Source organism: Sparus aurata, chromosome 4 (genome assembly GCF_900880675.1).
Source record: "Sparus aurata chromosome 4, fSpaAur1.1, whole genome shotgun sequence".
In the NCBI taxonomy this organism is placed as follows: domain Eukaryota; kingdom Metazoa; phylum Chordata; class Actinopteri; order Spariformes; family Sparidae; genus Sparus; species Sparus aurata.
In genome coordinates, this window is record NC_044190.1 from 41,247,691 (window position 1) to 41,275,156 (window position 27,466).

The 27,466-nt window shown below is 40.2% G+C and overlaps 1 protein-coding gene across 2 annotated transcripts; it reads left to right on the forward strand.

Moving 5' to 3' along the window:
• The first annotated feature begins 2,432 nt into the window (after window positions 1-2,432).
• On the forward strand, window positions 2,433-27,088 carry emilin1b (elastin microfibril interfacer 1b). 2 transcript variants are annotated; one of them, XM_030414893.1, is made up of 15 exons: window positions 2,433-2,956; window positions 9,861-9,986; window positions 11,177-11,442; window positions 12,072-12,313; window positions 12,564-12,737; window positions 12,858-13,805; window positions 14,632-14,953; window positions 15,571-15,798; window positions 15,882-16,130; window positions 16,600-16,791; window positions 17,227-17,247; window positions 18,444-18,542; window positions 19,581-19,598; window positions 20,197-20,331; window positions 25,534-27,088. In XM_030414893.1, the coding sequence occupies exons 1-15, from the start codon at window positions 2,823-2,825 to the stop codon at window positions 25,854-25,856; spliced, it is 3,477 nt and encodes a 1,158-aa protein (XP_030270753.1). In that variant the 5' UTR covers window positions 2,433-2,822; the 3' UTR covers window positions 25,857-27,088. The 2 variants fall into 2 exon arrangements, with proteins under 2 accessions (XP_030270753.1, XP_030270754.1); XM_030414894.1 differs by lacking the exon at window positions 17,227-17,247.
• Window positions 27,089-27,466: the final 378 nt, after the last annotated feature.

The window sequence follows — 27,466 nt, forward strand, 5'->3', positions numbered from 1 at the left end:
AAACAGCCTCATAAAAGTGAAAACAGTGGTTAGACTGAATGATGGAGTCTGGGTGGTCCGCCTCTCCATCCGGGGAGTGTGTGTGTGTATGTGTGTGTGTGATCTGATAAAGAATATTTCCACTGTCTCACTGTGTTGTTCTTCTCAGGATGAAGTTTGTTCAGGTGTCGACTCATCTGCTGTTTGAACAAAACATTTTATCAAACAATAAACCTGCTTTAATAACAAATATTCATGTCTGTGATGATGTCATGGTTCAGGTTGAGTCACTTGAGTTCTCTTTTATTATTTTCCCTCTTATCCAAGTTATATACTTTTGTAATAAAATCCCACCATGTCACTGACGATGCTCAGCTGCATGACGACAATGATGAAATTATGAATTCAGAGGCTGTTTATGTTTGAAATCCTGCAGGACACATTTTCTGTTGATCAGCATGAGAGAGAAAGTGCCAAGCTTGCATTTTGTCACTTACTCAGTAAAATAATTCTTATTCCTGCTTTAGTTTAATTCAGACTAGATTATTATTTGTATTGCAGTTGGAATTCGAAGCAGAACAAGATAATTTGATAATGTTACACTAAAACTAGCATCACTTCATTGGCTTCTTATTCATGTCAGATGTGACTTTCATGTGCCAACGATGACGGTCTCACCTTTCTTACCTGTCTGACCTCATCAAAGCTTTAATTCCAGTTGGTACATTATGCTGTCAGATTTCTGGGCTCCTGTATGTCCCCGGAATTAAAAAAGGCTTTTTCCTTCCTCTGGAATAACCTTCCTGCTGTCATCAGACAACCTGACTCTGTTGATGCCTTAAAATCCACACTTAATACTAATTTCTTCACCTTTTCAATTTTAAATGAGTGCTCATGATTTGAAACAGGCCTCGTACCTCTTACAACAACTGTTCTGGTGTGTCAGTCTCAGTGAATCTATTAACTTCTGTGTTTGTCCTGCTGGTGAGGAATCAAACTGAAAACTCTCTGTTGTCTCTCTTTAATATCTGTAGTTTCTGTGTCAACGTGGTTCTGTTCTTCTTTAGGTCTCAGTGGTTGAGAGGTCACCTGTCCACTGACACCTGAAGCTGCTCCGAGCTCTTCACTTCTTTAACAGTCTATACAACTCTCATCAAACTTTGTATATGCTGTGATTTTTTGCTGACATCTGTTTCCTGTCTATCCGCCCTGAAAAGGGTCCCTCCTCTGTTTCTCTTCCTGATCGTTCTTCCTTTTGTCCCAGTTAAAGGTATGCTTTGTCTGAGTGGAGGCTGTAAGGACGGGCGGGGACAAAGTGATTTGACTTAATGTGTTTCCAGAAGTACTTCAGACATCTGTGATGTGATTTCTCATCAACAGATTTATGTTTTGTGACTATCCCGATAAGTATGAAGATTATTGTAATCACTGGTGGAGTGACCACACCACATCCTGAATGTGTCTCCCAACAGAAACCAACCAATCCTGCAGTGAACCAGTGACGAATGCTCCACCCGGTGAGCTCACCCAGTGAAACAAATCAAACCCACCCACAGAACTACTGATTGTCATGTTATCATTTGAGCGACTGCAGCTTCTACTGGTATCTGCTCTCTCTCTCTCTCTCTGTGCGTGTGTGTGTGTGTTTGGGTCATCTGTCCTGGTGTATTTTGGGGAACAGCAGATACGAAACATCCTTTAAGCTCAGGAAGTCTGCAGGATGTTTTCTCCTCTGTGACATTAAAAGTTCAAAAACATCTTCAACTTTTCTTTAAATTCAAGGACGACAGTTACAGTCAGTTACAGTTACAGTCAGTTACAGTTACAGTCTCTCTGATTGGTAGACGAGTGCTCTGAGAGACCTTCAGTCTCAAATCTGCTCATTTTTACTCTCAAACACATTTAAAGAACAAGCAACACAAGTTGGTACACCTGCTCACCTGCTCAGCTGCTCACCTGTGCTGGGACCTGTCCAGAGTCAGGCTGAACTCTGGAGGATCATGGATGTAAGATTTTAACTGCTGATGAACTTTGTGGACTTTGTTTACATCAACAGATTAGTATTGTTTTAATTTATGAAGACGCTGAACGTGAAGCAGCTTTGATTTAAACATATTTTTCGTTTTTAATGCTGCAGACTTGTCATTAGTTAAACTAAACAAGGCACCTGGCTTATTCTTTGATTCATCTCTAGAATCACATTACTGATGAAGAGTGTTTTACATTCAGACACTGAACAGGATGGAGTTCATATTTAGAAACAGAAAACTGCTAAAAATGAAATGAAGCTGAATACTGATCATGTTTCCTCCTCCGAGTCACGATGATGATTCTGAGGATGAACAAATGATTTCATGAGTTTAAAACTATCATCCGTCCTGCTGCAGGTGTGGCCGCGGAGCCGCACGTGTCCCGTTGCTCCTCCGGGAGGGGCGGGGTCAGTTGGTGATGAAGAGGAGGGGCGGTGATGAAGAGGAGGAGCAGCTGCTCTTAGTTCAGTCTGTCGCAACGTTTTCTTCTTCTTCTTCTTCTTCTTTGTTTCGCGTGAAAAGTTGTGTTGGACCGACTGTGACCAGATAGAACGGGATAAAAAAGCGGACTGAACCTGGATTAAAGACCCCGACCCGGAGCAGGACCCGGAGCAGGACCCGGAGCAGGACCCGGACCCGGAGCGAATCACAGGAGTGTGTTTGGATCAAGACCCAGATCATGGGTCTGGAGGACGGACGTAGTTAGAGGAAAATTTTCCTTTTGTCTCCATGGAGACGGGAGTTTTTGCCGCCAGTTGAGCCCTCTCTGATCGAGGATCGATCCGTTGTATTGATCGTGTATTGATCAGCGGGATGGCCGCGCTCCTCCTGCTGCTGCTCGCGCTCTCGACCTGCGGACACGCCAAGAGCGCGTTCCCGCTGCGATCATCCTACAGCCTGTATGCCGGCGGGCATGCGCATGGTGCTCGCGCGGCCAGCAGACACAGGTAGGCTGTCACGTGCACGGAAAGCCTGATGATGATGATGATGATGAGGGTGGAGATGAAGGTGGAGGCGGTGACGTCAGGGTTTGATGACATCACCAGTATAGTGTGTGTGTTTGTATGTGGCAGATATCTTATTGTGAAAGAGTAGACGGGAAGTTTCAGGAGGTTGCTGGTTTGGATCTCACTGTGGTTCTGCATGTCTGATGTCACACACAGTGCTGATGTCAGTGTGATGTCACAGTTTGATCTGTTTGTTTTATTTCTCATCACCCGTTGGATCAGTGATATCACAGACACACACACACACACACACACACACACACACACGATGTCACAGTGTTGTGTGTTGGTGGAACATTAGAACGCGATGATGTCACAGTGTTGTGTGCTTGTGGAACATTAGAACGCGATGATGTCACAGTGTTGTGTGCTTGTGGAACATTAGAACGCGATGATGTCACAGTGTTGTGTGCTTGTGGAACATTAGAACGCGATGATGTCACAGTGTTGTGTGCTTGTGGAACATTAGAACGCGATGATGTCACAGTGTTGTGTGCTTGTGGAACATTAGAACGCGATGATGTCACAGTGTTGTGTGCTTGTGGAACATTAGAACGCGATGATGTCACAGTGTTGTGTGCTTGTGGAACATTAGAACTTTCGGACACACCGGAAACAGAACGCAGCCTCGTTCTGTTTTCATTCACAGGAAGCTGAAGAAAATAATTCTGTTGGCAGTGAAGCAGCTGTGATGTCATCAGCAGAAAACTCAAACGCCTGAATGACTAATTTCCTCAAGAGAGTGACATCACTGTGTTTGTGTGTGTGTGTGTGTGTGTGTGTGTATGGGAAGTCTCAATCTGAACTGATTGGTCAAATCAGACTCTGGTGCAGCTCGTTAGTTGTTTGAAAAAAATCTAATCAGCTGGAAGATTTGAATAAAAGATCTGAATGAAATCATTTAGAGGTGAAAACTGTAAATGGAGAAGATTTATGTTAAGAAGAATAATGTTCAAACTGCTGTTTCCTCTCGGTGTCAGTCCACTTTGGTGTATGTGACAGTGATTTGCAGTAATCGTCATCCTCTTCATCATGTCATATCATATGATCTATAACAGTCTAATTATATTCATGATTTCATCTGTGATGTTTGATCAGAGTTCAGTCCTACAGTTTCGATGTTAAAGTGTGCAACACCACTTTTAATCCCAAGCAGAACCCTGCCTTGTTATTGGCTGACAGTTAGATACACTCACACTTTAATGCTACATGTAACCCAATCACCAGAGTCAGCATTGTCATGGTGCTGGAATTTCTAACTTTGATACAACACCTTGAAAAGAAATATTGATATTTAATACCCTTTTCTACCCCACAGAGAGAAATTGAAGACATGAAACTCTTGATTTTTAAGTTGAATATAACAAGGTGTGTGTGTGTGTCAACCTGGTATGAGAGAGGAGAGCACAGTCTTAAATATTCAGATATATCAATATTTAACATACATCACATTATTGAGTAATGACATATTAATGATTGTAACTCAGTACAGAGGTCAGACAGAAAGTGATGTCATCCCTCATCCTGGGGGGCAATTGAAGATCTTTAGTGTTTCTGCTCTGTGGCCCAACTCCACACGAACCCACTCTGAGAGTCTCTTAATTAACTACTTAAGGCCCTTGCCTTCCTCGACCAAAACAGGAACACATTTCTATTTCTTATTCTGTTTATATGTCGTTATTCTATTTTAGTTTAGTTTATCTTATCTTCTATAAAGAACAGACTCTGTTTACACTTTATAATTTGTGCATTTATATTGTAAACGAAACAACTGTTACATGTCCCAATTAAAATGGCCAATTTATGATTCAAATTACATAGTCACACTTTTATTGAGAAAAAAAATAAAAAATTATTGATTTAATAAATAAAACACAGCCACATCCTTTTGTAGCCTCTTTATCAGACCATGTGAGGCATGTTATGCTACTAACCATCTCTGTCTTGTTTTTCCTCCCCGTCCTGATTATCCTGATTAGTTTCACCTATGCCTGAATAATCTCATGTGTGTTTGTCTGTGTCAGTTGTGTTCCTTCAAGTCAGTCCTGTTTCCCTGTGTTCCTCATGTTCCTGCCTGTGTTCCTCATCTTCCTCGTGTTCCTCATGTCCCTACCTGTGTTCCTCATGTTCCTCATGTTCTGCCCTGCATTCCTCATGTTCCTGCCTGTGTTCCTCATGTTCGTCGTGTTCCTGAAGTTTCCTAGTTTACTAAAATTTCCTCATGTTCCTGCCTGTGTTCCTCATGTTCGTCGTGTTCCTGAAGTTTCCTAGTTTACTAAAATTTCCTCATGTTCCTGCCTGTGTTTCTCATGTTCCTCATCTTCTGGCCTGTATTCCTCATGTTCCTGCCTGTGTTCCTCGTGTTCCTGGCGGTGTTCCTCATCTTCCTCATGTTCCTGCCAGTGTACCCAGCGCTTCTTAGTTTTTTTAATTGGGGGGTTTTGTATTTTCTGTACCTCTGCTGCCTGCTCCCTCTGTTTTTGTTGCCTTTTGTATTTTGTACACGTCTTCTTTGTTCTCCCTCAGATTACAACTGATTATTGAAGGAACATCTCACAGTAATATTCATCTCAGTTTAACGTGATATATTCAGTATTAAATATTGTGGTGTCTCTTGTCTCCATGGTAACTGTAGATGTGCAGTTGATATTTAATCTGTGTTGCTGTCAGTTATTCCTTCACTATTAAATCATGTTTTCCATGTTGGGGTGGGGATAAACAGATACACTGTTTACTGACAGCTCGTCTTTTAAGGTTGAATTGGACTGTGTGCGCACTGTCAGCTCATCTTGGGAGATTTGTTGGAAGCTAGTTCACTACATTCATGCTAACCTTATCCAACTACCTCAAGCCTCACTCACATATAAGGGAACTTTAATATTATCATTATGAACATAAACAACCATCATGGCTACTGTTCACTACTGTCAAGATAGCATTTTATCAGTGGGACATTCTGGCTGCATTTTCTCTGTAATTCTGCAATTAGCTTGCTAATAGCTTTAGCAATACATCTATTACATTGTGGAGGACTCCAGTGATGCACAATAACCCTGAGATTCCACCAGATATGTGTCTGCTGCGCTATGGTTCCGATCCGGTTTTGCTCCGCCGTCCGCCATCGGGTAGGTGCAGTACGGTAGACAGCTGGCGTCGCAAGGTCGAGGAGTTCCAACGATAATCACATAATCACTCGCGACCGCAGTTTTAGGTATTTGTCATAAAACAACAACAGGAAGTGTTCCCGACCGAAGGATTAGCAGAAGAGCTTGTGTTTGTCTCTTTTTTTGAGATTTGTATGCTGGTGTCAACACGGAGTGTTTTATTTTAAAAAGTAACCGGATGTCATATTGTTGTTTCTGTGTGTGACTTCCTGTCTGCTCGGTGCTAAATTCAGCTGAATTGCTGCGTCGTGCTCCGGCTTCCGCCAGAAATAGAAGTCCTGCGTATTTGTGCCGTAGGGTTCTGGACTGCCGGAGCTGGACGGAGCAGATACGCAGCGCAGCGGACCTGCTAGAAGTTAACACAGAGACTAAAGTGAAACCATCAGCTCCGCTGGCGTGACGGAGGCGTAACGCAGCGGAGACGTATCTGGTGGAATCTAGGGGTAAGGGTAGAGCAGAGTACAGGCAGGCAGGTACGTAGGCTGACAGACAGGTAAACTGATACTTTTGACTTTTGTCTTTTATTAGAGCATTTGATATATTGATTGGTGTGGGAAGATTTTTTTTACAAATATCACATAAGATGCTTCTAGAAAAATTGACCTACTGTATGTTCAAAGCAGTTGCAAGGAACTTTTTTGTTTTCATTTTTGAAGTACACTAATAATTTCAAAAAGTGGATGGGACCAATAGCTGTGATGCTCATGGATATCATAATGATCAATTTTGACATGAGGATAAATTATTATTTAAGATCATCCTATTTCTCACCTTGTTTGATTTTAAATAAAGTGAATTGTTCATGATGACTGTAAAGTAAACTTCAGAAGGATTAAAGGGTTAGGGTTAACCCTGCCTTTTGAGTCATGGCACTAAACATCTATATTGTCATATATAACTCTGTGACCTTAAATAATAAGCCTGTTGGCTTTGTATTTTTGGATGAAGCATTACATTTTAGTTTACATCCAGTTTCTCTTTGTCTTCTCAAACATTAATCAAGTTTGTGTGTTTGCAGCAGCAAAAGTTACATTCCTGCTTGTTATTCTGGATTCCAGAAAAATAAAATCAACACAATTACATTTAAACACAAAGAGACACAGTCTGATCCAACATGGCTGACAAAGAGACACATTTATCATCATCACACTGATGACATCAGCACCATGTGTTGAACATTTCCTGAGATTTTACCAGGTTTAACAGGTCACACTCACTCACACACACTCAAGCACTCACACACACACACACACACACACACACATAGACTGAGCTTCCATATCGACAAATCCATCATGACCCTCTTTTACCATGTGAAGGTGCTGTATTAGTTATTAAGTATTTCATGGTAATTTCAGTTCATGTTGAGTATTGGATTTGATATTAGTTTCATGATTTAATTGCATTTAAAAATGTTAATTTAAGTTGTAATTATTATTTTATTAATATTTGCGCTATTATTGTTGCACACAAATGTTGATATTTCATTTTTTAATGTCATTATTATATTTTATGTGGTGGATAAAAATAAGAGCCTGTAGCTTTAAGGAGGTGGCTGGGGTTTGAGTCGCAGTGTTTTAGGAGCTAAGCTTTGTGGATGACAGTGTGGAGGAGCTCACGGCTATTTTGACCATGTTCGGACCATGTACTAACTGTGTTTGGATCGTGTTGAATGTCGTGTATGTATGCCTTTTCTTTTTGTATTTTTGTCGATAAATATAAAAGAGAAACCACTGTGGAGGACACACTTCTTAAAGGCGGCTGTGGCTCAGTGGGTAGAGCGGGTCGTCTAGTGATCGGAAGGTCACCAGTTCGAATCCCGGCTCCCACTAGTTGCATGTCAAAGTGTCCTTGAGCAAGATACTGAACCCCAAATTGCTCCTGATGAGCAGTTGGCGCCTTGCATGGCAGCCTCCGTCATCAGTGTATGAATGTGTGTGTGAATGGGTGAATGTGGCATGTGTTGTACAGCGCTTTGAGCTGTCGTTAGACTGGAAAAGCGCTATAAAAATGCAGACCATTTACCATTTAAAGAACACGCGTCAGCCATGAGCTCCAGTGGATTCAGAAGGGTTTTATCAGAAAACCTACACCATACTTTAATCGAATCTGTTCTTTATCATTTACAGTAGCAGCCTGGTTTGGGAACCAGATAGTGAAGTGGTCCAGCAGGCTGATAGTTGAGCCACAGCTCAACGTGGAGACCTTGTACACAAAACAACTACAACGCTTATGTGGTTCAATTTTAAAGGACAGTTCCCACCCATTGCACAATAAGTTTCAGCTTCTCCCCTCTGGGCGCAGGTTTACGATCCCTAAGTGTAAAACAAAAGGACACAAAAACAGCTTTGTCCCTGCAGTTATTACACTGAGGAATAAGTAATGGCTTTATCTTGCACAAATGACACATTTTTGCTGCTTTTACTTATTTACTCATTGCTGTATTTATTTTATTTTACTTATCTATTTATATTTTACCCATTATGTCTGTTTTTACAACCTAAATCATTTTTGTTGATTCGTTTTGTATGTTTTCTTCTTACTTTTAGTAGTTCAGTTCAATTTCACTATCTTAGAATGATCCTGACCTGTAAGAACTTTGTAAGAACTTAAAAAAAACAAAAACATTTAAGAACTTCTTAATTTGCCATTGTTTAATTTTTTAACGAAGTTGGATGACATGTGATTGTGTCTCTGTGTTTTCACATATGTGTGTATGAGGACTTTACTACTGCAAACAAAATCTACCTCTGGGTACTAATAAAGTAACTTGAACTTGAACTTGAACACACTACTGTTGTTCAATTCACTCACACCGTCACTTACTCAAAAGAACAGAGAAAACAGACTGTCTGACAGGAAAAGTTCATTCATTATTTCATTGTTTTGATTTAAGTGACAGAGCGACTGCAGCTATACGGGGTAGAACCGGACTTATACATCGCTGAACTGATATTATTGGCTGTTATCCACCTATCACAGATATATCGTTAACAGCATTTATGTTGTATGTGGCGCTGTGCACAGAGACAAGAAATCATGAGACAAAATGTTCGTGGCAATTTATTAATATATCTGATGTCTTTATTCCCCGATACCAGTACCTGCCACGGTGGTGCCCTGGTGGTGTTTGGGGGTCTGCAGTTGCTTGGGGCATCTCCAGGTGTTTAGGGTGTCTTCAGGTGTTTGGGGCATTTGCAGGTGTTTGTGGGACTGCAGCTGATTGTGGATCTGCAGCTGTTTGGGGGTCTTCAGCTGTTTGGCAGTCGCTGGGCAGAACATTCAGTTTTAGCTTCATGGGTTTTTTATCAGGCAATGTAAACTTCAAATAAAACAGTGGGAGAAACAGTGCAGTTTCAAAATAAAGGCCCCCAAATAGTTTGAGATCAACCGTGTGAGGAAAAAGAACATTTCTGAGGTTTGCTGCTGCATTTAAATATTTTTTAAAGTAGTCTGCCAGTGTGCTGTAGAATCAGCTTCTCCTTGAAGCCACCGGAAAACATCTGCACATGCTCAGGTCTGTCCTCAGTCGACCCCAACATATGTTCATATTCAACATCTGCAGCTGACCAACAGAAATGCTACAACATTCATCAGGAAAATCTAATCAATATAGAGTTAATATCATCAGGTTGTAGAAGAAAGGTCATGTGTGTGTGTGTATGTGTGTGTTTTAACAGGAACTGGTGTGCGTTTGTTGTCACTAAGACAGTGAGTTGTGTGGTGGAGGACGGAGTGGAGACCTACGTGAAGCCTGATTATCATCCCTGCAGCTGGGGGAGTGGACAGTGCAGCAGGGTGGTGGTGTGAGTATACACACACACACACACACACACACACACACACACATTCAGTATGTAAATGTAACCTGCAGTCAGCTGACTGTTTCTGGAGATTTAAAGCCATGATGACTTCATGACATCACTCTGTTAGTAAATGAAGAACATTGATGTGGAACACAAAATATCCCTCTGTGTTGTTTGTTCTCCTCTTTTTCTTTGTTCTTTCCTTTTCCTCTCCTTTCTTTTTTACAACTGATGTTTTCAATGGCCTCAGCTGGAGCTCAGATCTTCTTCTGATTCTGTATGTAACCATCTGCTGGCTGTCTTAAGTTTACTGTGAACACAGAGGAATTTTCTAGGTCAGGATCGTTAACGCTAACTGAAACTTCCTATGTCTGTGTCACAGTTTGAGTTTTACTGACAGTCACAGCAAACATTAAATTATTCACATGAGTTTTTAGTACTTCTGTTTCTTTTGTTTTTGTTGAATCTCTGCAGCCTCTTACCATCAAGTTTTACTTTCAGTTTCAAGATGAGATTTAGTTAAAGACTTTTGTCTGTTTAAATCTACAATCCTGAGATCAGGGTTACACAGAAGTATGAGGACACACAGGAAACTGTCAGGCTGTCCAGAAAGTGTTTGTTCAGTATAGGTCTGGTTAAGTGTTATTGCTTTGATAACAGGATGTAACTCCCTGTCTCAGCAGGTGAACCTTCGGTTTAACTTGGACATGATGAAGAAAATCAAAAGTCTTTAAAAGAGCACATGAGACCGTGATGAGAGGCTTTCCACATCGTGACATCATGACATGTCATGATGTTCACTCTGATTGGATGCATGTGTGTTGTGATTCAGGTCATCCAGATCAGATTGATGATTTAAATGTGAACAACATGGACAAACATATTTCCTATTAGAAATTATCTCTCCGACTGTCGTCTCCACTCAGACACGTAAAAAGTTGCAGTCAGCAGACTGACAACAGTTAATTTCTATGACGCTATTACTCCATATCAGAGTGTCTCTGTTCCTCGGTCATCGGTTTGTTTGTTTGCTCATTTATTTAGAAAATGGACAATGCACATTAATTAACATGAGCACCAGAGTTGATCATGTGTAAACTAGCAACATTTAACCATACAGGTTAATTTTCATCTGCAGTCCCTGGCAGGTTGATGGAATTAAAAAAAACAAGTCTCTCATGACTCCACAGCTATCGGACCTACATGAGGCCACGCTACAAAGTGGCCTACAAGATGGTGACAGAGATGGAGTGGAAGTGTTGCCAAGGTTATAGTGGAGAGGACTGCAACCATGGTCCAGTTGGAGAAGGAGGACCCCAGATATCCACCAACAGACCGGGACCAGGTGGTGGAAGTCTGGCTGGAGGAGGAGGTGGTCAGCGAGGAGGAGGAAGACAGGGTGGCGGAAGTTTTGGAGGAGGCATTTCTGGATCTGGGCAGAGCGGAGGACACAGTGGTGAATGGATTTTCAGTTACATTTGTTGATTTGACACTTTTGAACATATCCAGAATTTAAAACTTTCTGACAGGTGATCAGATGTTAAAGGGAAAACTGATGAACCTTCTGCTAGGTGAAAGACTGAGGGGACAAACTTGTGTCTCTCATGGGTCCTCAGTTGTTGAATCATACCATTAGTGTGGGTTGAACCCATGTTGACAACACAATAATAGCCTGTTTCTGGTTCTTATTCAGGAGTTTTCCAGTTAGAACAGTGCTGATAGAAATCCATTTTAATTCACCATCAAAAAAACCAGCCATCATGAAGAGAACAGACCAGGTGATCTACAGGTAGCACATTAAACCTGAAACACTGATGACCACTGATGAAACACAAACCATGCTGTGGTTTACCGCCAGTGTCTTCTTAGTGAACAGGCAGCAAACAGCAGGACAAGTCTCCCTCTGTATTAAAGAAACAGCAATCATCTGTGACCTGTACTGATCTCTGCTGGTGACTAGTATGAACTACTCTAGTTATACCAGTACCAGTATGAACTACTCTTGTTATACTGGTCTGTGTCATGGTGAAGGTAAAAGCTTTTGTGATTAGAGGAGCTCTGACATTGCTGCTCCCTTTTCTTCAGGACAAACTGAGAATGAGAAAATGAGGCAGATGGAGGAAAAGATCCTAACTTTGACCAAGAACCTTCAGGACCTCCAGTCCACCATCAATACCATGAAAGAACAGAGCCAGCAGGAGGTCAACAGACCAGTAGGAGAAGGAGGAGCAGGAAGAAGAAACCCTGCTGATGCAGCTCAGCCGGAGATTAAAGAGACAATTCACAGCATTCAAACCAAACTGGACCAGTTGGACAACCGTACACAGGTGAGTCTCACAGTTTTATGGATGAAGTTGATTGAGAAACAAACAAATTTAAACATTGACATTAGTTAAGTATTAGCCTTCTTATGAAACTCAGGTTATTGAGGATCAACATCCATCACCATGATATGTAGAGGACCCTCTTATCACCCTGTGTTGGAGGGAGGACATTTCCACTTCATGTGGCATATGTAAAGATCTTAGCTTCTATGTTGTAATCAGGCCTGTTGCTGACATGTCTCTCCTCCAACAGGCTCACGATAAAACTCTGGTCAGCATCAACAACCACCTGGTGAACGGGAAAGGTAATGACCTGGATGGAGGTCTGTCTGGAGGAGGACTGAGTGGAGGAAGGCTGAACTCGCTGAAGGAGGAGATCCTGAGGGAGTTGGAGACAAGGGTGTCACTGTCCTGCTCCTCTTGTCAGGTATCAGAATCTGCTTTTATTAGCCAGTAATAAAAAACAACATGAAGGGTACCCGCTTGAAATAAAAACTTTGCAGCTATAGTCACATGTGCTTAAGTCAGATGAAATTGTGTTTTTCAGGACGGTGTTGAAGATCTGCGCAGGCAGCAACAGGAGGGCCGAGAGAGAATTCAAGCTCTGGAGAAGCAGCTGAACGCCCTGGAAGTTCGGTATCGGCAGGGTCTGGATGGGTTGCAACGGGATGTAGTGCGTTCACAAGGATGTTGCGACACTGTCAATGACCTCAAAAACCGCATGACTGATGCTGAGCGCAAGATCAGCTCAACCTCAGAGGACTTTGATGTTCTGCAGAACCGCCTGGACAAGGAGCTAAATGGAGGAGGTGGCAGCAGCAACAACGAAAACGGTGGCGTCAGAGGAGGAGGAGGTGGTGTTGGTGCTGGAGGTGGACTGGGAGGAAGTGGACTAGGGGGAGGTGGACTAGGAGGAGGTGGGAGGGTTGTTGTGCTGACAGAGGACAAACTGGACAATCGGCTGAAAGATGTGGAGCGGCGCATCAACAGTACTGTGCAGCGGACCGAGCAGAGCTGCTCGTACCTTGAGAACGACCTGAAGGACTACTTCCACAGAGAATTGGGTGACCTCAGGACCGTGTTTCTGGACCGGTTTGATGACCAGACCTTCAGGATCGCAGATGTAGAGCTGGATGTGGGGCTGGTGAAGGACAGGGTAAGCAACCAGGACAAGAGGCTATCGAAGATGGAAAACAACACATCCCTCCTAAACAGGAAGTTGGAGGACTGTAGCTGTTCAGCATCTGCTGGAGGAGGAGGAGGGTCACCATCTCCTGGTGACCGGGGAGATGGAGGCGGAAGGTGGGGAGGAGGAGGTCGACCAACAGGAGAAGGAGCTTCAGGAGGAGGTTCACGGGGTGGATCACTAGGGACGGGAGGAGAAAACACAGAGAAATCACTGGAGTGGAGAGTGGTCGCCAACGAAGATCAGATTCGACACTTCAACACTCAACTCAAAGACCTGTCGGTGTCCGGAGACTCTCTGAACAACAAGGTGAGAAACAAAATAAATGTAACAGTCATCACTAATGAATCAAATGGACTGTTGTAGTCTGCATTGATTTCGGTTAAATGTGTGAAATAAGGTGTGTGGTTACCACAGGTTGAACGTATTTATAGGTTTTATTTTCCAACATAAAATCATCATTAAATGTCCCACAGTTTAATGATGAAGCTTTTCATGTGTTAAAAACAGTTAGCTGTTGCTAACAAGTGTCTGAATGAGACTACAGAGGTTGTTGGGGACATTAAACGTCCTCACAGCGAGCACAGAGACTCATCTACTCACTAGTCCGTCTTTACAGGCCCACTTTAGTTACACACTATTCTAACTCTGACTTTACAACTTGTACATTGATCAATTTATAGAAAACCTGGATAGTACTTGTGTAGTAAGACTCTTAGTGGTAGAGACATGGAAGTCATGTGACCGTGATGTCGTGAGTTTGTAGCCTAACGTTAGCTTTTTACTGCTACACATTTAAAAAGTGGTGATCATCTGTGACGATTGTCCAACCCAACATGAAACTACATAAATGAGCCTGCGACGAGCACAGTGTGTTGAACAACATTTCATCTTCATCCTTTGTTGATATTTTGATACATGGTTTGGTTTGTTGCAGACTTGATGATCTTGATCATCTTGCTCCCTGTGTCTGAAAAAAATATTAATGTGGACAAAAGAATTTAAGATTTTTGAGAAAATCCATGAACAGGAAGAACCTAGGTGAGTGTAACAACAGTGACATAATTACCCAAGAGTCATTATGTCACTGTTGTTTATGATGATTTTGCATATTAACATGGAACTTATCACCGAGGTCGTGAACCTGAGTCATGATGTCCGTAAGATCAAGGCTCTGACGGGGGACCATGGCGAGCACTTCAATCGGATTGTGACAGAGGTGGAGCTTCTTGGGCAGGACTGTGTGTTGTGTGGGAAGGTGGAGGACGAGCTGCAGAGGCTGAAGAATCAATCCCAGGATGCACTAGGACGAATCAACAGACTCCAGATCAGACTGGAGTCAGGGAGTGAAGGCTGCTCTGGCATCTGTTCACGCCTGGAAGAGGAAGTACACCTTCTGCAAGAAGACGTCAGGAGGTGCACCGGCCAATGTAAGACCAGCCCGGACACGGCCACAGGTTAGATCAACCAATCCAGTGATTCTTCACTAAATCCCACCCCGACAAACCACTAACCCTGACCCATCCATCCATTAACACAAAACATGTGCAGGCTGTCTCCCTCTAAAAATGTTAAGATCATTTTGGTGGCTATTCCTGCATCTCATTCTGTTTTCAGGTGTTTATAGTCAGATCATTTATTAAAAACACATTCAGATTGTCATCTTGTGTTTTACACTTTTAGTTAGTTATTAAGTCTCTATTTTATATTATATTTGCTTTCTCTGTAGGCTCTTGAATTAGGATTCATCACAGACATAAATATTTAATTTGTTTTTTCCATGAAATTTTTTCTGGCATCAACACAAACATCAAATTTTTGACGTCCTTTGGTTCACAGTGAGTCGTATTTTAGGCAGTCTCCTCTCAACCCTCAGCTCATATTTTGATTGCTAGCCAGATTTTTCTCTTGCTAGAACTAAATAATGTCATGGACAGCAATCTAAATCTAAATGAATGTGAATATAAATTAATACCTCCTGTTGCGATGGACTAGTTGGTGCATTTTTAAATCTAAGTTTACATGTTGTTATGAGCAGATAAATAAAGTTGTTTGCAAATTATACCTCCTGTAGGTGGTGGTTCTGGAAACACTGGTGGTACTGGTGGACGTGGACCTGTGTTGGATGCTGAGAAGCCTTTAGATGGCCACAGTGTGATCGGAGGCTCCATCAATAACAACCAACTGAAGACGCTGCAGGGCGAACTGTCCGAGGTCATCCTCTCCTTCAGCTCCATCAACGACACCCTGAAGGGGCTCGAACACACAGTGCAGAAGCACGGCAGTGTCATCACCGACCTCGGTTAGCCCATATCAGTGACAGTGACTCTCAGCGTTTATTACTGCAATTTATTGGCTAACATTCACACATTCATCCTCCAACAGGAAACACCAAAGATAAGATCATCTCTGAACTGGACAAAATCCAGCAAGAGGTAACGGAGCACATCGAGGACAGCCGTGACCGTCTCGATGGGATGGACCGTGACGTCCGGCGGTTTGAGAGTACACTGCTTGTCGAGGTGGGAGACTGTAAGAGGTCTGGAGACGGGCTGGAGAAGAGACTGTCCAAGCTGGAGGGAGTCTGTGGGAGGCTGGATGGTGTCTCCGACTCCATCCTGAAGATCAAGGAAGGTACGCTTCATTTGGATGTTTTTTTAATTTTCATTAAAAACTGCTTCAGAGAGCCTTTAAAATGTGTATATATATATACATACATACATACATACATACATACATATATATGTATATATATATATATATATATATATATATATATATATATATATATATATGGATGTTTTACATAAAGAATGGATAGTAATAATGATAATAAAATACATTTGTTTTATATAGTGCATTTCAAGGTACACAGGCTGCAACTCAAAGACACTTTGCAGGTTAAAAAGCAGAATAATAAAGACAACACACTGAAAAACAAATAAGATAGTGGTCAGCAGGCTGTCTGCGAACACGTGAAAACAAATGAACACACAAAAATAAACACATGAACACATGTCCTCGACTGTCATGTGTCCTCTGTGTTGTCATGTGTCCCATATTTTAATGTGTCCTTTTGCGTTGTGGTGGGTCCCGTGATCAGGACTGAACCGCCACGTGTCCAGTTTGTGGACGTGTGTTTCTGGTCTGAATGACTCAGTTGTCCATCACGGAGGAATCATGGACTTCATTCAGAAGAACCAGGAAGACGTCTACAGCAGGATGAAGAACCTGAACTCGTCCCTTCACCAGGTCCTCAAAGACTTTCAGAGTCTGTCTCATCACGACCTGACTGGTGAGCTTGTCTTAATGCTTTGATGATGATGTTTCAGTACAGATTTACTTAATTTTTCTCATTTACATTTTCTCAGCTGCTTTGGTTCAGTCCCAAAACATTGAGTGACAAAATGGATTTGACTGTTTTGCTAACTAGATTCAGACACATTTGTTGGAGAATGTTGAATAACTTTATGCATAAATTGCATTAAGATATGACCGACACCTAACGCTGCATCATTATTATATCATGGTCCCGACCAATCAGGCTCCATTTGCAGACCAGTCCTTCACTCCATCTGTGCAGGATAAATGAAGTGATCAGCATTGTAAAGTGAAGTTGTGACTGATGCAGAAAGTGTACGGAAGCAACTGAGAAAAAACATAAAACATTAACTGAAGCGTTCTGAATACCTGAAAAATGTAATGTCATTTGGTGTGTTTTGTTTTGTAGGTACTGTGCTGCTCAACAGAGGTTTGAGTTTGTAGATCTTTGTTAACTTACTAACTGCCAGCCTAGAAGAGGATCTGTTGTTTTAACATAAAAAAAAATAATTAAAAAAAATAACAAAACTCCAAAAGCTCCAAGTTTGATTTAGATGTTAACTGTTCAGCATTTCATCCAGTTAGTTTATTAAAGAGACTGAACTTAAACCTGAAAACTATAAGTTCATTAAAAGAAAAACCACGTCACCATGTAACTTTTATCAGTTTTCACCTAAAGTGACTCTGAGCCTCTGTGGTCAGTCTCTCACTGTTCATCTCTGTCTGGATGATGGATTATAATAATATAGCTGTAATCAGGTCACATCTTGATACTGACTGTTCATTGGCTCTTTGTGTTTGACCTGTGTGTCTGTCACAGTCCCACGTGTATCCCGACCATGTCGTCTACCCTTGGGATGTTGTCCTCTGAACCAAACGGACAGAATAAAGAACAGATGAAATTTTTATCATCACAGTAGTAAACAAGCAGAGGCAGACTTAGTCACACATCCGACTAAATTATTCCCGTTCAATCTGTACAATATCTTTGAAACGAATATCTCAGTTTGTGTTTAATATCCTGACTTATGTTTTAGTTGTTTTTGTTCCATTTCTTTGGAGTGCTGCACATCCTGTTGTCAGGATGCTTACTTTTCTGAAAAACTAAGTAAAGGATAACTTTGTAAGTTACACCACACTGTTACTAAGTTTTCTTACGAAATGACATACACATCGTTTAAATGGGTCCCCTGATCAGTTAGAGAGGATGTGTAGGTGACGTGAATATTAATCTGTGTTTCATCAGTACCAAAATACCAAAAGGAAACACAAAGCTGAAGAAATTTAACATTTGAATATCAGACAGCCTTTTGAAGATGTTTCATAATTAAACGTGTTTCTGAATAACATTGAGCTGCTGCACAACACTTGCTTTGCCATGTTAAGTTAAACAAAAGTCAGCTAGCTGCTAACATGCTAGCTGAGTTAACATGCTAACTCAAACTTTGTAATGTTAACAGAGAGGATGATGGGTAATTGTTTTGTGCTGGCCTATGAATCTTTGTTTCAACACACATTCAAATATGTGCGACTTTATTTAGATGCACTGAAGAGTTTCTATAGATAGTAAGTAATAAATAAAATAAATTAAGAAAGTTAAGTCAATGATCATTTGTATCATTACAGGACTGCCTGGACCCCCAGGACCTCGAGGAGAAAGAGGCTTCAATGGGCTGCAGGGCCCCCGAGGACCTCCTGGTGAAAGTGGAGCTCGAGGTCTGCCCGGTATGACAGTTCATATTTATAAATCCTGATATTATGAAGGAAGAAACAGTCTGATGGAAACAGTTAAATTATGAAAGTGCTCCGAACAGATCAAATCAAATATATTTTATTTTTTATAGCCCAAAATCACAATCACATCACCTCATTGGGCTTTACAGTCTGTACAGTGAACAAATCCTTTGTCTCCAGAGCCTCGAGTCAAGAGAGGACAACTTCACATACTCAGAAAAACAAACTTTTAACACGAGAAAATAAGAATAAAAAGTTAGAAACCTGAGGAATAGCCTCAGAGGAGGATCCCTCCCCCAGGATGGACAGACATGCAACAGATGTCACATGTACAGAAAAGAACAACAAAATCAGAGTTTACAAGTTGCATTGATAGAATATCTGATGCAAATGATACTATATGTAAAGTGTGTGGATTCAGGAGACGACTGAGAAGGACGAAGCATCGCTGAGTGGTGCCCACGCCACACAACCTCCTCTCACGTTGTGACCTGGAAGAGGACACACAAGATAATTAGTAATAGACAGAGAGATCAGAGTGAAGAGGCATCACATTTTTCAGAAATACAGATATAAGGAGATAGTAAAACAGGCGAAAGCAAGGATCCAGCACAGCCCAGGGTCTGATCCAGACCCATCAATATGTGAGGCAACAGGAGCCAGGAGAGGTAGTTGTTCCCAGGGGTCGTTGTCAGAGGGGAGCCTGATAGATAACAGCAGTTATATTCATCAATCATGAAAGATTGCATCTGAAGATGCTTTGCTGCATGTGTTTTCATTCTGATTCTACGGTTTCAAGCACAGAAGGAAACAAAGCATTTTATTGTACGATGTAGAGATGAACTGAGTAAGTGATGAATAAAAAGCTCAGCTTGATTAAGAAAACAGACTTTATTAAGATGTAAATTGAATGAACAGGATCAGAGCTGCAAAATGAGCACCCTTGTGTCTATTTATTTATTTATTGATGTTATTAACACAAACAAATTGGTGGCTACTCATGATTTGATGTTTTCTGGTTTCTTACAGGTCCCAAAGGTGAAACAGGTAGATATTGTTTTTCAGTTGAAGAATCTGCTTTCTTGGTTGTAAAGTGGCTGAAAACACAGATCATGTTTCAGTCATGATTTTTCACTGTTTAATGTAAACAGTTAATCACTCATTAGTGTTGCTTCACTGAACAATATTCTTTACAGTTACTTTAAAAGTAAAAAGTCACAGCATCAAATATATAAGAAATATACAATCTATGAATACTAATCATCACAATGTAGTATACTTTCAATATTAATGTGAATAAGAGCTGTGCAGTTTGTTTTAATGATTCAGTATTTGTCAAATTTTGTCAGTGAAATCTATCACAAAATACTTTAGTTTCTAAACTGAAACTAAAACCGAGTCTTTAACAAAAACTATGTAATACATGACAATTTGTTATTAATGCTGATTAAAAACAGAAAAACATACAAATTACCAATAATATGTAACTGACTGCAGAATCCTTACAGGCTTAATAAATCAATGTCCAAACAACAGCTGCTGTTGTCTCTCAGTAACGTGTTTCTGTCAGTAATTTTCAATAAAGTTTTGGTTCTTAAATTATGTGTGTGTGTGTGTGTCTGTCTGTCTGTCTGTGTGTCTTCAGGTCTGCCTGGTGTTGATGCTCATGTACCCAAGCTGTCGTTCTCTGCTGCCCTCACTTTTCCCATGGAGAGAGCTGGAACCATTGTCTTCGACAAGGTCTTTGTCAATGAAGGAGACTTCTACGACCCGAGGACAGGTAAACACCAGGACAGATAAAATGGATGACATGTAAACTGGTGGACAGATTAACTGGAGGACAGATGAACTCTAAGGCAGGTAAACTGCATCCATCCTCATGCAGCCATTTATTTAAAGGTGATCACATCTACATGTGTGCTGTGGTAAAGGTGTGAGGGTGGCTTAGGAAAACTTTGTTTTCAGCCAGCAGTGATGAATAAGTCCTATAAAACACACAGAAAGATAAAAAATGTACACAATGCTGTTTTGGAGGCTAATGTTAGAAGGGGAAAATGTGATTTTAATTCATTTTATTATTATTTTTATTATTATTATTATTATTACTGCTAATAATAATAATAATAATAATAATAATAGAATTGAATTCAGTAGGGATAATGCAGTTTAACATAGTTCCACCACAGAGCATGTACCTGATGTGCTGCATCTGTACAGAGTGTGTCAGCCAGCAGAAAGTCATACAAATAACAACAATCTGTGTTTTTTTATAAAAGCCTTCCTATATTGAGAGCAAACCTCAGTTACAAAGTGATTCTGAGGTCAGTTTTGAATGATCAATTATTTCATAATACGGTCTTGTTCTTTTTTATTTATTTATTTATTTATTTTTATTTAGCACAATTAAAAAAATACACAAATACTGACAAAGAATACAAATAACATACAGTGCAGGAAGAGGCAGAAAACCCAGTGGGCTTATTTGAAGCCTCCACCTAAATAATGTTAACATTTCACAATATTATAAGGAAACACAAAATTAACATACAAAAAATAAAAACTACATGAAGTAATAAGTTAATAGTAACAAATTATATATAATAACAAAAAATAATAACATCAATATAAAAGCAGAGAAAGTGAGTATATAATATGTAAATGGACAATGTGTAAAAAATGAACAACAATACATGAAAAAAAAAAAGCAATTACAAAGCAACCATTAAATTAGATTTTAAGTTTATTTTATAGCATGTTATGGAGGAACAGTTCTTTGCCAGATGGGAAAAGCCATTCCATAATTTGGTACCCCAAAATCTTATTGAAATTGACCTCTACTAGTAAGAAATTTAGGAAGATGAAGATCTGATGATTGACGAGTTGAGAAGGAATGGACCTGTGAATTTGCTTTAAAATAAGTCTTGAAATGCTCAGGAATATTCCCTTCACTTGAATGGATCTTTTAAATAAAAACACATATTTGAGAAATATTGATGTCTAAAATAGTAAGAATTTGTAGTTTTTGAAATAAAGGAGCCGATGGGATGTGAGACTCTGATCGAGTTGCAATTCAACCAAAACGTTTCTGGAGGACCAAGATTTTGTAGAGAGTACTAGGAAAAGTACTCGCCCAAACTATATTACAATATGAAAGATAGGGATAAATTAAACTGTAATAAAGAGTAAGGATACAGTTTGTGGTGACAAGATAACTGACTCTCCTTATTATACCAGTGGATTTATTTATTTTTCTGCTAACCCAGTCAGTTTGTTCTCTCCAACTCAAACTCTCATCAACAGTAATTCCCAGGAATCTTGTAGAAGACACTTGAGGCATCTCAACTGACTCAATTGTAATTTTAGATAAGTCCCTGGGATATGATTTTTTTCCACTGAAAATGATAAAGTTAGATTTTTTTATATTCAAGGATAATTTATTTAATCTGAACCATGTAGCATAGGCAGTTAAACCAACATTAGCATCCTTAATCAGTGAACTGAAATTTGAATGAGAGAGAACTAGAGTTGTATCATCTGCAAACATTATTGAAGAAAAGATATCAGAGACATTAGACAAATCATTAATGTATACAAGGAATAATAATGGTCCCAGAATGGATCCCTGTGGAACCCCACAAAGTAGTCTGGCTTTGTTCGAATAGCAACCCTTAACACAAACAAACTGTCTTCTGTTGGAAACATAATTTTTTAACCATTTGTATGTAGTGTCATGAAAACCGTATTTATACATCTTTTCCAGTAAAATATGATGATTTACTGTATCAAAAGCTTTTGAAAAGTCTAAGAAAATACTACAAGTAAATTCTTTATTTTCAAGTGCAGAAGTAACTTTGTCAGTCAGGTGAAGCAGAGCCATATAAGTGGAGTGTTTTTTCCGGAAACCATACTGGTGTTTGTAAAGAATTGAATTAGAATCTAAATGAATAAGAATCCTTTTGTAAATAATTTTTTCTAATATTTTTGAAAAACATGGCAAAATAGATATGGGTCTATAGTTATTAAAACAACATGGATCACCAGCCTTAAACAGAGGAATAACTTTGGCAACTTTTAAATCCTCTGGTACAACGCCTGTTTTCAAGGACAGAGAAAATATGTGAGCAAGTGGCTGCAGTATTGACTGTTTCACTTGTTTGACAAGAAATGCAGTAATATTGTCATGACCGGCTGAAGATGTTTTTAGATCATCAATTATGTCACTTATTTCTTGGGTATCAGGGGACTCAAAAGAAGAAATAATTGGAAAATGTCTCGGAATAAAATCCAGTGGATTACCATGACATGCAGATATTTTGTTAGCTAATTCATAACCAATATTAACAAAAAAAATCATTAAATTTTTGAGCTATATCAAAAGGATTTTTCAGAGGATTCTCACCATCCAAAAAGACTGAAGGTAGCTCTGGGGCACTTTTTTCTCTTTGCAACAACTGATTTATCACTTTCCATGTGGTTTTAATATCCTTTGAACATCTCTTAAATTTTTCACTGAAATATTTCTTTTTTGCAGATCTAATAGAATGAATATATTTATTTCTATAGGATATATAAACACCATGGATAAGAGGAGTAGGATTTGAGATATATTTTCTGTGTAGTTTATTCTTTTTCCTCAACAGCTTCATCAAATCAACTGTAAACCAAGGCTTACTGAAGTCTTGATTGTATTTCCTAGCAGAATTTCCAATTTGAAAACATTAATTAAAACTAAAACTAATAACTTTCATAAAATGTTGATATGCAAACTCAGCATTGTTTTCCTCATATAGGCCATCCCATGAAATACTGGCGGGCTTGTCTTTAAATTTTGTAATATTTGACTTGCTCATAATTCTTTTGTGCATTGTTTTCTTGGTATGTTTAGCCCTATTAACCTTGATTAAGGAGTACTGGAAAATGGGGAAATGGTCTGACAAGTCTAAATACAAGACCCCAGATTTCATTCCTTCACTCAAAGAGTTAGTTAAGATGTTATCAATCAAAGTTGCTGAATTTTCTTTAACTCGTGTAGATTTATGAATAAGAGGGAAAAAGTAACTAGAATAAAGAATATTGAGAAAATCCCCAGTAAGGGTATCTGATTTATAATTAAAGAGATTTTTATTAAAATCTCCTAAAATGTAACAAAGTTTATCCTCATTGTTTATCAGATCAAGAGATTTTGACAAACTTCCATTAAAATCTTTGATGATAGAGTCAGGTGGGCGATAAATAACACCAACAACAACATTCTTTCCACCGGAGACACCAGAGAGCTCTACAAAAACAGATTCCACCTCAGCCCCATCAGACTTTAGAGTAAGATCATCCCTAATTTTAAATTCACAGTCATCACTGATATATAGAGATACTCCGCCTCCAGATCTATTCTCTCTTACATAGTGAACCGAATTGTATTTAGGTAATTTAAAATGGTCTCTAGAGTCCTCTGTAAGCCATGTTTCTGATAAAGCAATAACAGAAAAATCATGTTTAAGTGAAGATAGATAATGAATGAATTTGTCATAGTTGCTGGAAAGACTTCTGATATTCAGATGAAAAGTAGAGAATATATTAGGAGGCATAGAAACACACAAGTCATTAAATTGTGTGTCATTATAAAAATGACAAATGTTAGAGGCATGAAATGATGAAAAAAAATGTAGGTCTGGGTCAACATCAAAATTGTAAGGGTCAATAGTAGAGGGATCAAAGGGCTTAAAAATCTGGCCTTCAAAATCAGGTTTGTTGTAGTCCATAGTGTGTGTAAGGAATAATGTGCTCTGGGTATATAGTTAAGTAATCAAAACACAGTATAAAATGTCTAATGGTGGAGACTAATGAGCCACACTCTGAGCGTTAGCTTTTCTTTGATGTGGTGGGTTTTGGGTGGGTGGATGGACAATAAGTTTGTCATATCTCAAATATGCAATGTCACCTCTCTCTCAAGCTGCCTTCATTGCTGGGAGTAGTTCTTTCCATCTTTGCTGGACGGCTTCAGGGAAGTCCTCATTAATGAAGATGCCAGAGCCCTTCAAGTTTTTTGCTCTATCCAGAACAGCAAGTTTGTCCTTTAGCTGCAGAAATCTGACCACAATGGGTCGTGGCTTTTTTGATGCTGCCATTGGCTTCCCAGTCCTAAAAAAAAAGCTTAAAGCTTAAACCCTTAAAGCTAGGGTCTACAATCCTGGAGAGCTAGCAAGAGAGCTAGCAAGATTTGAAAGTGGCACCTCCTCTAAGTTCCACCCCCCCGCCGGATATCCAGTGGAAACTGGGCCGACTCATTAGCCATTCTCGTGGCTAAAAACAACACACAAAGAAGCTAACGTTAGCATTGGGCAAATAGCCAAGTTGGCAAACCTCACATATTTCATGAAAATAACAAATCCCCCTGAAACAAAACAAATAATTACCTGTCCAACAGAAACAGAGCAACCTCTGCATCACTTTTCAGGCCCTTCACATGCCCCAGTTGTCTCCACCGCTCAAACGCTGCACCGATATTGACTCGGTCCGACTTCTTTCTTTATCCAGAGCCTTTTTCGTCGCAGCCTTTTCAGCCTCAGGCTTTCTTTTCCTATCCTTTTTAGCGATGTAAGCTGTAACGCAAGTAACGCTGGCTGCATTTTCTCTGCCATTGTAGCCAAATGAACGTCTTGTCCGTCTTTCGTTCCTTTTTCTGAATACATAATGTATTGACTACTCTCAGGATAGCAGGACCATATAACAAAATGTGTTTCTGAACAACATTACAGACCCTAGGTTTAAGCACCAAACTTCACTCAACATTTTGATCATTCAGGTTTTAACCAACTTGTTTTGTACATGGCAGAACTAAAAATGAAGGTTGTCTTTATTCAGGATGTGTAAATAAATGTTTGAAAAATGATCAGCTGACTGGTGAAGGATTTAAAGGAAATATTTAGGGTTAGGGTTAAAAGGAAATCTTCCAGATCTTTAACACCCTGACTGTCACATTCAGGCATCTTCACTGCTCCTGTAGATGGACGTTATTTCTTCAGTGCCATCCTGACGGGTCATAGGAACGAAAAGATAGAGGCGGTTATCTCCAAGTCAAACTATGGCATGGCCCGGGTGGACTCTGGAGGATACCAGCCCGAGGGCCTGGAGAACAACCCTGTTGCTGAGGCTAAGACCACTCCTGGATCTCTGGCTGTCTTCAACATTATCCTGCCGCTGCAGACTCGTGACACAGTCTGCATCGACCTAGTGATGGGCAAACTGGCCCACTCTGTGGAGCCGCTCACCATCTTCAATGGAATGCTGTTGTATGAGGACATGTGATTGGTTCAGACTGAGTAGACTGATGACAACTCACAGGAGGCTGCACCATACAATCTGATTTCATTTCCTGTTTCAGGAGTGAATCTTTTAAATGAACCTTCAGTCCTCTCTAACAGATCACTAAGGTGTCACGTTTTTAATCTAAACATTGTTTGTTGAATGTGGACGACAGGCAGCTGATCTGATTTGATCAAGTGATCCAAGGACAGATTTAGACCAGGATCACTGAACTGAACTCTTCCCAGCGCCCTCTGCAGGCTGCAGAGACCATCACAGCCACAATATGAACAAACTCCATTCATCACTTTTATGGTTTGAACATTTTGTCCTGAGGAGGGCGCTACAGGACAGATCCTGGATCATCTGCTGATCTGGACACTCATTGATCATCTGACTGGTTCAAGTTGAGTAATGTGGTTTTCCACCTAGGTGTTGAAAGACAGATGTACACTCATCACTATCCTTAAGCCCCACCCCTGGCAGGTCAGATGTTGTCATAGCAACATGTGACCACATGTCCACATGTGACAATTGCTGTGTCTCATTTCAGGGTATGCATCCTTTGGAGGAGCATTTGAAGGCCAATTACGTCACGCGTAGGCTTTCCAAATTCGAAGTGTCCTCCAAATGCAGCCCACAAATGCTCCATCTTTTCCCTGTTTTTGTAGGATGCATGGCTACTATCCTTCATGGCCTCCCATATCCAAAGATTCTATGCGCGCCCGAAAAAAGAATAAAGAAAGAGAGAAAATGGCGACATCACGTGGCGTAGATCATCACTTTTGAGGGCCTGGGCAACATAAATCGTGATGTAAGGGTAAAACATCTGGTCATGCAACCAGGTAATGCTCAAAAGGCTAGACCGTCCCATTTAACAACGGCTGACGAGGTTAACAAGGTCTGTCCGAAGGACTCGCCTTCGAAGACCGCAAAGGCCGAGTCCTTCAGAGGATGCAGACCCTGAACTGAGACACAGCAAATGTCACCTTGAATATGAAAACCAGAGGAACTTTTTTTGCTCTGAAGCTTTATAAAAGCAATGTGTATTTTGTGTTTTATGACTGAGATGAGTTCACATTGTGAATGTTTCCTGTAAGCTGCGCCTCTTGTTTTATTGATGTATTTAAAGCGTTATCACGTTTCACTTGGTGGACAAATTTTAAAAGACAAGGCTGGAAGTACTCAACACTTCTTACTGTCAACAAATCAATAAAAATTCATTGGTGGATAAATATGTATATTGCTTACTAAAGGTCATACCACACTGCATTACAAGCAGAATCCTATATTCTAAACTGTTCACTTGAGTGTTATGTACTTTAAGTATTAGAGCTACACTGGTAGTGCTCTACCGGACTGATGGGTACAGGATAAACAACACACAAGTCCCCCCCCATAAGTGAAGCCCTGAAGCTCACCATCCATCAAGTAAGAAGGGAACAGAGGCCGGGTAACACTGCAAGGATGTGGGAGGAAGAACAATATCGCCGAATAACAGCCAATTATCATCACAGTGTAAACTTCCAACGTTGAGTCCAGAGCATGAAGAAACCCTAACCCACTCTGACATTATTCACACCAACTGAATCAGCTGCTAATACGTCGGCCGT

Excerpts from the sequence above, each read along its gene's own strand:
- emilin1b (XM_030414893.1), top strand. The coding sequence starts at position 2,823 with ATGGCCGCGCTCCTCCTGCTGCTGCTCGCGCTCTCGACCTGCGGACAC. Across the intron at positions 12,314-12,563 it reads AGTTGGACAACCGTACACAG|GCTCACGATAAAACTCTGGT; the intron begins GTGAGTCTCACA and ends CTCCTCCAACAG. Across the intron at positions 14,954-15,570 it reads CAGCCCGGACACGGCCACAG|GTGGTGGTTCTGGAAACACT; the intron begins GTTAGATCAACC and ends TACCTCCTGTAG.